At 38.4% G+C, this 14,784-nt stretch overlaps 2 protein-coding genes across 2 annotated transcripts; both read right to left on the bottom strand.

Moving 5' to 3' along the window:
* Positions 1 to 448: 448 nt before the first annotated feature.
* On the bottom strand, positions 449 to 3,808 carry LOC137730162 (uncharacterized). The gene is made up of 2 exons (XM_068469225.2): positions 3,250 to 3,808; positions 449 to 932 (listed from the first exon to the last, which is right to left on the bottom strand). The coding sequence occupies exons 1-2, from the start codon at positions 3,556 to 3,558 to the stop codon at positions 765 to 767; spliced, it is 477 nt and encodes a 158-aa protein (XP_068325326.2). The 5' UTR covers positions 3,559 to 3,808; the 3' UTR covers positions 449 to 764.
* A 5,419-nt stretch (positions 3,809 to 9,227) lies between these two features.
* LOC137727411 (F-box/kelch-repeat protein At1g26930-like) lies at positions 9,228 to 10,550 on the bottom strand. The gene has a single exon (XM_068466279.2). It carries the CDS (start codon positions 10,515 to 10,517, stop codon positions 9,399 to 9,401), a length of 1,119 nt encoding a protein of 372 aa, XP_068322380.2. The 5' UTR covers positions 10,518 to 10,550; the 3' UTR covers positions 9,228 to 9,398.
* Positions 10,551 to 14,784: the final 4,234 nt, after the last annotated feature.

Below are 14,784 nucleotides of genomic sequence, written 5' to 3'. Positions count from 1 at the left end.
GGCAACGGTTAGCTAATGTCATGCTACCGTCAAAATTTGAAATTATTTTTTTGGACGAATAAAAAAATTTTTTTTTTTTTTTTTCCTGACATTAGCTAGCCGTTGCTAGCTGGCGTCATGCTGATGCCAGGTAATTGTTGGCATTCAAATGGGCTGAACTGGAAGGCTGGCAAGATGTCAAGCTTGACTTTCTAGAGCTAGAGGGCTAGCAAAATGTCAAGCTTAACATTCTGGTGTTGGAGGGCTGGAAATGACTAGTCCGTTGGGCTAATTTGAGGATTTGGACCCGGTGGGGCCCACAAGCCCTTTGACCTAGCCCTCAGTTGGAGACGGTTTTCTTGTCATTCCGAGCTATTTGTAGCCCTATGGTCCTTTGGCCAAGTCGGTTGGAGATGACCTAAGTGGAATATGACTCCGGCGAACTGTGAAAAGAATTAGTTGTTATCAGTATATAACGGGCTGCATAATCTTCTATTACTCGATAGTCAATACCAATCATAAACTGCTTACACTTTACAGAGAAACTTATGACTTTCTAAATCCATTTGATGGGAATTATAATCCATCTGTAAGGATCCAAAGTCACATTTCGAAAATGGCATATACAGAATCAGGTACTATTGCCTGAAGAAAAATTGGGCAGTTTGGAGTTATCGTCTTCAAATTCTTCTGCTTCATTTCGCGATCTCATCATGAATAGAATTTGATACGAAAAAAGCGGGCATTTCGTGTTTGGTTTTGTACTTGTCAACTTGACTTTGCGCTTATGTTTGAGGCGGAGGTGGAGGTGGGGAGTTCGGCAATGAAATGTGTTGCTGCTGAGGTAAAACAACGCGTTCTGGAGGGCAAGGCACGGGGGCTGGGTGTGCAATGAAGGTGGGGATATCGTCTCCAGGCATCAACACTGAAACTCCACTGGCATACACAGTCATCTGCATAAAATCGACAAAATTACAAACTCATGAGCTTACAGCTTCGAAAGTATAAAGAAATGAAGTTGGCTTGCAGAGAGAGTCAGAATTCGACAATGCATCGATGCACAAACAAAATACACAGATACAAGGACAGATACAATCAGGTCATTAGACAAGTTAGGCAAAAACATGGTTTTTTGGATACAACGACTCATTTCTCAACCCCGGATCCAAATTTCCATGAAGATCGCATACTCAATTATGCATATTACGCCATTTTCCAGCAAAACAAATCAGTTCCTACATCAAAGGCCAAACTCCTGAGCTTGTCTAAGAATCTCAGGTGGAAAAATGTATCATTCTATCTTATAATACCTAGTGAGCAAGAACGATTTACGCGTCCTAATCCAATGCAACAAAAGAATAACAAATGAGGGTTAGTTTTCTACTGCTCATTAATGCTGTTATGTTTGCTTCCGAGAGATACTTCAATGTGTGTGGAACGCAGGATGGTACGCCATATGTTATTATACAAGTGGAGGGAAGTTTTTTTTTCAAGTGTCCCTCCACTTGTATAATGACATATGGCGTGTGTGCCTGTGTTCCGGGCTGAAAAATCTCTCGTTTGCTTCCATTGAATCATCACTTTTTGCACATGCTTAAGGGGACCAATCCACATATTTAACTTAATGATGATAGCAAATACCCAAACATTAAACAACATTTTTGAAACCTAATCACATGACTCTGTTTGATGATGTGTTTTTCCAACCCTAACCACTACCATATGCATTTGACTTATGCTTTTAAAAATAGGGTTTAGTGAATGCTGATAGCAATAGTTAAAAGGACTGTCTGCAGTACTTAATTTGAGCCTGTTTCATTTCAACATCACTGTTGGGGGACTACAAGTTTCTGCGAATCAGACCGATTACAACGTTGCCTTTCCCGGTCAGCAAAGTTTCTGGTACAAGAACTAAACAACAATGCCAACAAACTGAAGACAAGTTCAGAACACAATCGACCTATATTGTTCTTGAAATCCTATCTATTTCGGTTTTTGTCGAAATCTATATCCTTGCAATCATCTGGCAAAGTTAAGAGAACCTTATTTTTAGGGAATCCTATGTTTGAACATTGAAAGGACACTTTGAAACAAACTAAGTTGGATTCGGATGGAAAGTTTTTGTTAATAATAATACTCTACACAATACACACACTCCCGTTTTTCTCATTCTGCACTACGCCTCTAGTCTCTTAATTCTCGTTTGGTTTTTTCAATCCAAAGACTAGAAAAACATAGTGTCATATGGAAAAAATGCGAGTGCGAAAATTACTAGCTTGACTCCGACTCAGGGCTCAATCCGTGCTACATCATAAAAGACTGGCAACGATGGTCCTGAAGACGACCGCCATTAACAACGATGGTCCTGAAGACGACCACCATTAACGGTGGTGGGACTAAAAGACCAAGTCCGTATAGAACAGTCCAAAGTCACTTTGCTTGGAACCAAACACCAACCAACCACACAACAGACAACTACTGAGCTGGACCCTTAACCACAGACCACTCTATTAATTGCAGCAAAGCTACAATATGTAGGAAAAAGATCAAATCAAACACACTATCAGAAACACCTGTTGACGACGGGAGAGAAACTTATCTGCACCGGGAATGTTACTGCGGCGGTATCCCCGTTGCAAGGAAGTTATTCTCCAATCGATGTGTGAAAACCGTAATTAAGTAGGTAATAATAGAGAGAACATCATGATGGTTTAAGGTATGACATGTACAAGAAATGCATAGCATGTAATTTATTTCACTGTTAATGAATAGCAATTTGGTGAGGAAAGGGAAACATAAAAGTTCGTGAACTATGACAGTGGATCAGATCAGAGCAGTGTACCATTGCCCTTCACCTGACCAAACTCCGTAAATTAGAGTACGTTTAGAATATCGCATTGTAATTTGGAAAGGCAAAACCTTGATCTGAGAAGTTCAAGGAAATTTTGCAGAAAAAAGAGAGAAATTATGGATTTCTAGAAAGCTAAAACCCCCCAAACTTAGAATTCCATTAATGACAATGTAGAATTATAAAAAATCTTGATTATGTCAGAGAGATAATGATCACCTAAGCTCAACAAACAAAATAACTGTCCCAAAAAACAATTAGAGAAAGCAAACAAAAGCACTTTCCCTAAAAGCCACCACCATTTCCAAGTTTGCTACTTCTTGCTAAAAATTAGTAAAAACCATAACTTTTTCCCACAAATCACACCAAAATGCAATTCAAAACAAGTTTTCTTTGAAGAATTTGGTTGGTGGGTTGCTTACTTTTGGTGAAGGGTGGCTGAGCTTTCCATTGAAACCCATCTGGGCCTCAAGATCTTCACCCCCACGGCGGCCGGACGGTGACAAATCCGGAGAGGTGGGTCTGAGGAACCTCTCGAAGATGGCCATGACTAAGAACATGGAGATGAGGATGGCAGTGGCTACGAACCCAAACGAGACCGCATTGACAGAGCTGTTGAAAGAAGGGGAAGGAGGAGGAAGGCTGCTTGGATGGTCCTCTCTCAGCATGTTTAGTGGAGCTCCTATTGGCGGCCATTGAAAGCTAACTTCTTTCACAACAAGCATTCTCATATTTCACCGCTCTCTCTCTCTATAAATCTATTTGAGCTCTCAGATTTCACAGCATTTTAAGTTAGAGAGAGAAACAGAGGAGAGAGAGAGAGAGGAGTTTGTGGCAGCAGTAAAGGGTTTTACACCATTATCAAAGCTGTGGGGGAGTACTTAAATTGGTAAACAAACAGAGAGAGAGAGAGAGAGAGAGAGAGAGGGGATGTCTTCACAGACAAGTGAAAAAACAAAACAGAAATATTCAGAAAGCTATGAAATTTCGGATGGCTTTTGCTTCCTTGTACTCGATTTATAAAATAAATAAATTAAAGATCAGGAATAAAAATTGAAAAATAAAAGGACAAATTGTCAATAGTTAGCCACTGAATAAGACTTTTCAGTTTTCTCTATCCAAGATTGGGGATAAACAGATAGGCCTTTTGGATTAACTTTTGTACCATGGTTTTAAAGTTTTCTACATTTCACAAATTACTCTCTTTTACCAAAAAGGTTGAGGTGGTTTTTACTGGTCAACCTCTTTCCCCACAGTTTTATTATGCATTTTGCATCAGATGGTTAGAAGTTTTTTTGTGCATGATGTCCCGATGTAGTTGATATTGTATCAATATTGTCGCAAATGTACTCTTAACATGTACGTTGATATGTTTCACATAAGATAATACCTTATTGATATCATAGAAATAGTTCTAACTTCTGTTTCATAGCCAGACAATAAGACGGTTTGAAACAGCTTGTTTCTTACTCTTTTCTTTTCTTTTTAATCTCAAAATTCTCCATGTATGACCTCCAGATATATATGATATTGTATCAATATGTTTTGTTAGCGATGATAATATCAACAAATTATTTATAACTTACGAACAATAGTCCAACTTTTATTTCTTAATCGGAATATGAGATGATTCGAAAAATGTTTGCTTTATTTCAATTTTTTTTTTGTGAAACCAAACTTTTACAGGGTCCAATTTCACAATCATGGCCACAAATTATCACCTTTTGTTGTATATTTTAGAGACCTGGTTTCTTTTGGAAAGATTGAAGATATGCAAACATGCATTAATGCAAAAATCGGAGTTCCTAGCCACAAGATGCAGAGACAGTTTTTGGCCCAAGGAATATCTTTTCTGTGTTTTATTACTTTCCGAAGACAACATCAAATAATTTATATTCAAGAAAATCACTGTTCGATGGCCTGGGCCATGCCAGCTCCAACACACATTTTCTCTCTTGTTTTATGGTTTTCCTCTCTAAATACCACTGGTTTTGTCGAATTTCACCAGAAATGCCACTCTTCTTTAAGGGCTCAAAGGGGTAGTTTCTGAAAGGTTGTTTAGTCAAAATGGTCATGAGATTTGCATAACTCCTCACTTTAGTCATTGAGATTTGAAATCAATAAAATTGATCCTTGAGTTTGTCTACCATCAATCATTTTGGTTATTCCGTGAAAAATCTCCATTAAATAAGAATAAAATGACCAAAATACCCTTAATTTTTGTCAAATCATTTTGGCCCATTGTTTATTAAATCGAGTGTATATTTGTCATTTTGATCCTTATCTAACATAATTTTGCACATAATGACCAAAACGATTGATGGTGGACAATCTTAGGGACCGGTTTTAAATCTCAAAGACCAAAGTGATGTGTTATACGAATTTCAGGAACTATTTTGGCTAAAAAGTCTTTCTGAAATAAGTGGCTCTATAGGGGGCATATATGGCAATTGATGTGGTATAATCCAGAGTGCTAGCTAGTTGCAGACTTGCAGCTATATGGAACCGATGGAGACGGCAACATGAATGCTTGATTTGGTCCTTGCAATTCCCCCGCGTGCCCTTGATTTCGTGTCAACCCTAGTCCCTCGTGACATACGGATCGTTAGGATAAATTTTCTTTACGTTCAAACAACTCTGAAGTTGGTGTACATCGCAGACAGAGAATGCAAACACCAATAACATGAATCGTCTAAGTTTACAACTCATTTTATAATCGCTCATCAAATAGATTACGGATAATCATCGACGAGATAGAGCTCCCATACGACTGTTTCTATCCTTTGATTATATATTTCAAACTCACATCTTATCAACGATCAAATACCGAAATCCAAAATGCCATGCAGATGGTCGTTGTTCTTGTTGGCAACTTGATCACGCTAGGGGGAGGGACAGATCCCTAAACAGTGCGACAAGAGACCCCAGCTTGGGCTCAAAACCCCATCTTAAACCTTCATTAACCTCCTTCACATGCACTTTGTCTGCCAACGTTCCTATCACGCCTCCCCGAAAACCCTACAACCCCAAATGGTCCCCACAGTAACTCTTTTACCACGGGGCATACGAAGCATCCATGTCACTCATCGACACGTGGCATGTACTGGATTACTCTTTCTCTCTTCAATTTCATCTCTCGTTTTCTCATGACGAGAGACCGACATATCAGCTCCCCATGTCGGGGCTTTCAGGTCCCTAACCAACATGTGAAACATCTAAAAGTCCTCGAGGATTGTCTCCCGACGTCAACGGCTCAGATTCAGTTTCCGAGGGTGCAAAATCTGGGCCGTCGATGTGTTTGAGACAGTCAAAGTCGCACGGGTCGAAAACTCATCAGCTTCGGAGATTTCAGATGTTGCTACACAGTACAGCCTACTTGGTGTAGACGGAAAGGGAGTGAGGTAAGAAAGCGCAGCACATTCTCTCACGCGTGCAAAACCAACGGGTTTTGTGCGTGTACCCGTTTACACGTGCGGTGGCGTGTCCAAGTAGAAATTTTCAAAAGCTCTTTTGAAACTTTGACGGGGACTGGGAAAGATAATCGGAGTGCATAGGAGTGTCAGATGATGGGTCTGCAGGGTCAGAAGGTGAGGCCCATAAGGATCTAGGAGGATTTTCGTCGGATTCTTTTTATGAGAATTCTAAGAATCCTTCAATCATATTTGTTCATCGTATATTATGCGATTATAAATTATTGTAAATTTTTTTTGTTTAAAATTGAATATAAACAGTATTTGATAAAAACTGGCCGCATGATATACGATGAATTTATGTGATTGGAGGATCACCCGGATCCTCTCTCCACAAGGGTTTCCTCAGACCTAACGGACTTTTACTTGCATTCAAGCTACAATTGTAACGATATCTCAAATTAATCGTAAATTGTATATGTATTCAGGGGCATGGGTTAGCGGTGCAGACACGTATATATTTCAAAATTTTAGGTACGTTTCTCATGATACACAAAGTAAGATGAGTTCAAAAATGATGTTACTGATTTAAAATATCGTCACAATAATGTATCGGTTAGAAGTCATATCTCTAAGACAGACCACCAGGGTTGGGGACCATTAGTAGAAGCAACTACGGACCAAAGGTGAGTGAGTGCGACTCTGGGTGTCTCTGTGTGTGGGTGGCTCGTGCAGAGATTTGAGTTTCATGGCTTCACGTGAATGATGAATCTTCTGCTTTCGCTTTCTCCGGCTGAGTATTTGGTTTCCACCTTTCTCTTCTTTTGAGGGTGCTTAAAGCTGGACACCCCCTTGATCACTTGAAAGCTCAGAATTTTGGGCTGAAAAGCCCTAAAACCCTTAACCCTTGAAAAACAATGAGTCTGACCCAGACCATATTCACCCTTTTGAGAACCGGTTGGATAGGTGGGTCCCTTTTGAGAATCGGGTATGCCCCACCAGAAAGATAGAACTGAATTGGGTTGGTCCATGTGGGCTTTTGATGCCAAGCATTGTCTAATACAATTATATTTCTATCAACGGGTTTGGGGCATGTGGGACATTTGATAGGGCCCAATTAGGAGAGCAACATAATTTTCTTTGATATAGACTGATGGGAAAAATGAGTTTACGTGGTATTTGAAGCAGATGTAAATTAAATCAGTTTGCACGTTAAATGTATTTCTCATGTTGTTTAAAGCTAAATGACCTTTTTAAATTAAAGTAGTTTGAAATATCAAATGGTTCAAAAATTGTATGGTTGGAAATTGAAGTTTTAAGTATAATAATTTTATTTAGCAAATGATTTACAATTGAGAAATGCTAGGGGACTCTCTCAAAAAAGGGAACTTTAATGAAAAGTTCCTAGTACTATTAACTTTAACGAAAAATCATATTTTTATATTAAAAAGTCAATCATGGTACTATTTACTGTACCCTTTATTTTGTTGTTATCGTGTCAATCATGGTACTATTTACTGTACCATTTATTTTGTTGTTATCGTGTCAATCATGGTACTATTTACTATACCCTTTATTTTGTTGTTATCGTTAAAACTCAAAGTTTTCAAACCATTTTCATTAGTTTTCCTCTCAAAAAAGGGTTCTTCATGAACTCTTTGCTATCTCATGTTTTTGGCATAATATTTTATAATGATAGCACGAAAATTAATGTTAAACTATGAAGTGGTAGAGAGACCATAACAAGTCCTACTTTTGAGAGAGTATTCTTAGCATTTCTCTTGACAGTTTAATTAAAAGTTATCAAACTATTGAGAATGAATTAATACCACATTGATGAGAGGATAGACCTTACAAGAGCTTATAAGAGATTGAGTTACTTCCTATATTACCAATTGGTTTTACGGTGGAACCCCAACTTTCTTCATGAATAAGAGCAAGTTGTTCCACATGTAAAGTCAAATGGCCACACTCGTTCCACGTCACTCTGTTGTGTTGTCCAAGTGTTAGGATTAAAAATTCGCCACATGTGAAGGGCTTATTGAGAATGAATAAATACCACATTGATAAGAGAAGTGACCTTACATGAACTTCTAAGAGATTGAGCTATTTTCTATACTACCAATTAGTTTTATGGTATAACGCTAACTTTTTTCGAAAACAGTATATGTAATGATTCAGGTCACATTCGTTTCTTTCTGATTTTGGACAAAGCACCATGGAATGCATTTGATCACAAACAAGAATGCCCCATACCCTATTGCCCTATACCTACACCTATAAATTATATTTATCTTTTTTGGCAGCAAACACAATGTGTTTTCCTAGAAGACAAACTGAGCGAGCATCATAAAGTGGCTGGAAAACAAACGAAATTCCAATAGGCCTAGGTTAAATTCCATTTTCTAATTTAGGGTTGGTTTGAAAATATTTTTAAAATTGTTGAATGTATTTTTAGTGAAAATATTTTTGAAAATAAATTTTAGTAAAAATATAAATGAATTCTAAATGAATTCTGAAAGAAAAAAACATTTGAAGTACTTCCATAATACTTATTGTATGAAGTATTTCAAGTACCTTTGAAAATTAAAAATATTTTCAATTATTTTAAAACCATTTTCAAACAAACCGTTAGTAATCTATGTTTTTAACAATGCAATACAAAGTTCATATAGTACATTTTGTTTTGTTTATTGTCGTTTATGCATCTAAACGTTATCGTAAAACATTGTCCCAGATGGATATTATGTTAATCGTATAGCACTCTTCATTTGATCAGATTACATGAACAAAAATTCATAAGCAACATGTTTTCTCAACTATAAAATATTCGAATTCAAGAAAGGATCTATATGTATAATTCATAAACCAGTAACTAGTATGGGAAACAGATTTTACAAAGATTTTTTTCTTCTTCTTATTTTGTCACAAGGTATCCAAAATCATCAGGACTGCTCCATAAAGTTCACAACTTGAGCATATAATCCGACTAGTTAAGACAGCTACCGTGAAAACTTATAGATCAATCAGCAAAACCTTACACAATAATAATATAATATGATCATAATAATAGCTATCAGTAATAAATATAATTAACTAATTAATTAAGCAGGTACCAAATTTTTTTCAATCTTTCTTTTGCTGCAAGCAAAAGGCAAGATTCATGAGAGTTGAACAACACAGCAATGCCCACAAAGCTCTTTCTCTCCATCTTCCTCCATCGGCTCCATGCTCGTCCATGCATCGTTGGTTGCAGATATATCAAATTTATGAACGATCGACATTGTTCTTGATGATTTGCTCTCCATCCCATACCCTGCCAAGAAGTATAAATCCACCCCAATGGTTGCCATTGTTAGGTAACGCCTTTGGCTCAGTGCCCAGTTTTGATCGTGTGGCCCCAATGCAGTGAGGCTTTGTAGGCGGGACCCTTCAACTTCATTCCATATGTTGAGCTTGCCGTCGTAGGATTCTATGTGGCCTTTCCATTGCTTGTAGCAATCGCCCGAGCTGAAAAGCTGTCCATCGACGGCCAAAATTTGATTAGGTGGCACGTCCAGCTGCCACATCCCCACGATAAGGCCCCACTTCCCTACTAGCGGGTCGTACACCTCAGCGGAGCTGCGCAGCATGATGGCCGGCACGTCCGAGTCAGCCTTCTCAGCGAAACCCCCCACCACGTAGATCTTGCCCATCCACGTCACCCCAACGCACTTGTACCTCAACGTGCTCATGTTCGGCAGCGGTGTCCACTCGTCGTGGTCCGGATCGTACACCTCAGCGAATGGGATGCCCCTCGCCCAATCTAGCGTGGCCTTTCCCCCCGCCACGTAGATCTTGTTATCTGAGACCGTGCATGCGAAGTCGCACCGGGGGATGCCAAGTGGCGCGCAGGTAGACCACTGGTTTGACCCGACATTGTAGCGCAAGACCGAGGAGGAGACTTCAATGTCCATGTCGACAAGCTCGCTGCACTCGTCCGACGTGTGAGCTCTCTCCTTATTACAAACCCTACCGCCAATTATGTAAACCGAATCACGTAAAGACACCATGGCAAAACCCTTGAGGACATGATTCTCAGTGAGGCCTGGGATGGAGCTGGCATGCGTCCACACGTTGGTCGACGGATCGTAGCATTCTATCCAATTAGAAATGTTTAGGTTTGGAGCGGGCTCTCTATAGCAAAACGTGGCACAAACCCTAAATTTGGATAGAGAATTAGGGTTTGGCGAAGAGGGTGGTGGAGTTGAGGGTCTTGGTGGAAATGGGAGAGAACCCATTGGACTTGCTTGGGAGGAGATTATTTGGGTTTGTAAGTATGTGTTCGTTTTGAGTTTTGGCAAATGGGAAATGTAATATAAGGGATGAAGGCAAAATAAGATGGAGATAGCGGAGAATACCACAAATGTGTGGTTTGAGGACATCGACTAGAAACTAGGGTTGATGTGAAAACCTATGGTTTCTTGTATTGATTGATGGAATAGGTGATAAGAGTGTTTTGGCGGCTTATTGTCTCTTCCATTGTCGATTTTGTAAAATAATCAAGTTTTCCGGAGATTTCGAAGAGAAAATAAGGGGGAATCGGATTGCAAAGATTAAAGAAATAAGTGTGGAGTTGAGTCACTCTTTAATCTGATGGTTAGGTTTTGTTTGGGCTATAGTTTTGATTGAGGTCAATTGAATTGTGACAGGGACAATAATTACAATATCTAATTAACCAATTATTAAGAACCATCGTGGGGTGGCTCAAGTGGTTGGGAACGAATTCAAGTTCGTATTCCATACGACATGGCTTGCAAGTCCTAGCACTGGTGAGTTACACAAAGATGGTTAGGGGGAAGTTGAAATGCCTCTATGAGTCTTCTTAGCCTCCAAAAGGGTGGACAGTACGTAGTTGCGAAACCACCAATTTGTCCCTTTTTTTAGAGAAAAAAATTAGCCAATTTTATGTACTTTCTTTGGTTATGTGGTTTGCTTGTATCCATTTGTGTGGTATGGAAAATGTTGAGGGGAGAGTAGATGGTGAAGTGGTGTGGTGATCACTATTTTTTTTTACCAAGTTTTTCTTCTTCTTTTTCTATAGTCTCTACTGTTTTGGAATTTTTAGGATTTGCACCTGACTAGTTCAAGTTCAACTATGTAATCATGGTGGGAGCTCAGATCTCTACAAAAAAGAATGACAAATTAGCTTTTACAAAACAACAAAAGCAAAAAGATCATATAATTGTAGAAAGTATAAACGTCCTTAAGCTAACCAACACCTCTGATAGATTTGATTTAATATATTAAATTCCCAAAGAAAAAAACACAACTTTGATTCGTACCGATTGAAGGTATGTTTTCATACCATGGAGAATATCTTAGCGGAACCGAGTTCTTCAAATACAAGAGGATTTTAATTATTTATTTTTTGGGGTTTTAGAGATGGAAGGTGATCTGAATTTAGCTTATCCTCACTCACTAACTTAGTTGATGCTGGACTTAATCATGGTCAATGATTTCAACGTTAGTCAAAACATTGCTCTAATTTATGAGAATTTAAGGTTCCTGATGGTGGAACTAGACACTTCAACTCACTCACAACAGGATGTGACCCTTGCTGTGAGGCTTTTATCTACGCCAGGCCAAGCAGTTCTTAATTAACTACAGATAGCTATTTATTTGTAAGTGAGTTGGACAGTCCACCTGATCCTACTGTTCAACGTAATAAGTTTCTAATGTAAAAAAAAAGAGAATCAAATTCAAATTCACAATCTAATTAACCTACTTTACATCCGAACTAAACTACCATAATTGGACAAAGTTCAGATTTGCAAACTTAGTTTAGAATTGCTGGTATGGCACTGAGTGGTTGGTCAATCAACAGATCTATGCTGATTGCTGAAATGTTTGCCATGCTATAGGTTGCTCCAAAGCATTTTTGTCCCCCATGATCTAAACACATGGGCTGCTGACCTTTAATCACTAACAATATCATCTAATCCCTAATAAATTCGTACTTATTAGAAAAAAAAGGAAGCACAAGCGCTGTTTATACAGAAGGGTTGGGAGAAGCGCTTCTAGGAAAAACATGCATGAAGCAGCACTCTGAAAAAGCACTTAAAAAAGGCCTCAGTAGGGCAAATCCACCTGAGATCCTAATATATGATCCATGAACATATTCTGGAATATGTCATCCTTTGCTTTCACAACAAGGAAACACAGAATCATCCCTCTAGATTTGGGTTTGCTTATCAAGAAACTAATTTCTAATTTTATAAGTAAAAGTGCTTAATACTATATTTATTTTTGCTTCCGGGATCTCATACTTTATCTCTGCTTTTTTATCATGCAGATTTTGAGACAGTAGAATTGCTGGTATGGCACTGAGTGGTTGGTCAATCAACAGATCTATGCTGATTGCTGAAATGTTTGCCATGCTGTAGGTTGCTCCAAAGCATTTTTGTCCCCCGTGATCTAAACACATGGGCTGCTGACCTTTTATCACTAACAATATCATATAATCCCTAATAAATTCATACTTAATAGAAAAAAAAGAAGCACAAGCACTTTTTATACAGAAGGGTTGGGAGAAGCGCTTCTAGGAAAAACATGCATGAAGCAGCACTCTGAAAAAGCACTTAAAAAAGGCCTCAGTAGGGCAAGTCCACATGAGATCCTAATATATGATCCATGAACATATTCTGGAATATGTCCTCCTTTGCTTTCACAACAAGTAAACACAGAATCATCCCTCTAGATTTGGGTTTGCTTATCAAGAAACTAATTTCTAATTAATAGTAAAAGTGCTTAATACTATATTTATTTTTGCTCCCGGGATCTCATACTTTATCTCTGCTTTTTGATCATGCAGATTTTGAGACAGTAGAAAGTAGTCTTAACATATTGGGGAAACAAACAGTGACCAAGGCATGTGACCAACTAAATCATCCATGGTCGAGGGTGCAATTTTGTTCAAGAGAATTATCAATTTTCTGGACAAGACGTTCGTTTTTTTTTATTAAGGATGTTTGGTTCAGTTTTTATTAAAGAATGAATTGTCATATATAGAGCAAAGGAAATAGAAGGCCAGGATTGGTGAGGAAAGTTGTAAAAGCACATGATCAGATCACCATCAAGAAATGCACAAAGCAAAATCTTAAACGAGAAGCAAGTGCAGGTTAAGGTATACCTGAGAAAGATGAAAATAATTTTTGAGCTGACAGATTTGAATGTGCGCTGTCATGGATAATTTGGGCTGGCAAACGTTGTTTTCAACCCCATATACCTAGCCCTAATTTACAAGATGCAACCTTTGATCAAGACAAGATCTCCATTGTCTTGAGGTCTACCATGAAACCTTATCTCTAACCAAGGATCATTGAAGCATGGCATCAAAGAGGCCCCCACTTGAAGAAAATGCCATTTGGCAAAACTTTCACTCAAAATATTCCACTTAGTGAGAGAGACCTAAATACATCTTGAATGCTACTGCGACAGTATCTCATTCATCTAGAGAAACATATATACCTACATGCGTTTTAACTTTGATCAGTTGAGTTTCTTCTATTATTCAAATACATCCCACTTCATGTTAGCTCTCCGCTCGGGATGCATGAGTGTTCGTCTGTTCTTCATTCTCATCCGTTATGTTATGTAAAACGAGACTTCCCCTCTCATTCTCCAATATACAGAATTTATTTCCAGTGTCTTACATATGTTCTCATGCAATATTGTGTGATTGACTTGTAACACTGCCAACAATAACACTCTGTTCTATGCAAGTTATTCTCCCAAATCATCCAAATTTACTAAGAAAAACCAAAACCCTAAACAGAGAAAGCTACATAAAGAAGAAGGCAGAGAGGTGCCAACAGCTGCCAAGCTCTAGGACAACGTTTGCTCTGTGGGATAGAATGACAGGTCATCCGAAATGGACCTGGTTGGGAGTAGCGTGGCAATAGGCACAGTGAGAGACTGAGGAAAGTGCCGCGATTAACCGTGGAGAGAGACAAAACGGAATTTAATGTGCATATGGAAGAAGGCAATAAGGCTTTGAAGACGATGACAAAAAAGAAGGAAAAGGAGACAAACCAGCTTTGAGAAAAAGAAAAACTCTGATTTTGACTCTTCAATGCAGAGCTTCAGTGTACTTTTTTTTTTCACTTTGGAGTTTGAATTTCGCCAAATTTTCGTTGTCCATTATTTTCTTGATGATTTTGTGAATCAATAACCCTAAATTCAGACCCTCTCTGCACTGTTGCATTGGACGTGTGATTTGAAATTATCAGGTCTTCCTTTTCAAATGAAAAGAGTAGAAGTTTAGATCCTTTCGTTATCTAGAGAAATGTACGAGTAAGTTCTAAAAAGCGTGCGGTCGAGGTTTTTAAAAAATGTTATTGTCACTTCAAATAGTCGTTTTAGACTTATAATTCTTTTTTGATGTTAATAACAGAGTGATACTTTATGCTGGGATTGACGAGAAAGTTTCTTACACTCTTAATATACTACTGTGACATGTCGGACTAATAGCGTAATATTATTCGAAAACTTTAACGAAAAGCTCTC

This window comes from Pyrus communis, chromosome 10, assembly GCF_041283825.1.
Source record: "Pyrus communis isolate YQ-2024b chromosome 10, ASM4128382v1, whole genome shotgun sequence".
Classification (NCBI taxonomy): Eukaryota; Viridiplantae; Streptophyta; class Magnoliopsida; order Rosales; family Rosaceae; genus Pyrus; species Pyrus communis.
This window is presented reverse-complemented; position numbering and strand designations above follow the sequence as displayed.

What these genes read in the sequence shown, in the direction of transcription:
- LOC137730162 (XM_068469225.2), bottom strand. Translation starts at nt 3,558, where the DNA reads ATGAGAATGCTTGTTGTGAAAGAAGTTAGCTTTCAATGGCCGCCAATA. An exon ending in TCAGCCACCCTTCACCAAAA is followed by an intron (nt 933 to 3,249) that starts GTAAGCAACCCA and finishes GATTTTATGCAG; the next exon opens with ATGACTGTGTATGCCAGTGG.
- LOC137727411 (XM_068466279.2), bottom strand. Translation starts at nt 10,517, where the DNA reads ATGGGTTCTCTCCCATTTCCACCAAGACCCTCAACTCCACCACCCTCT.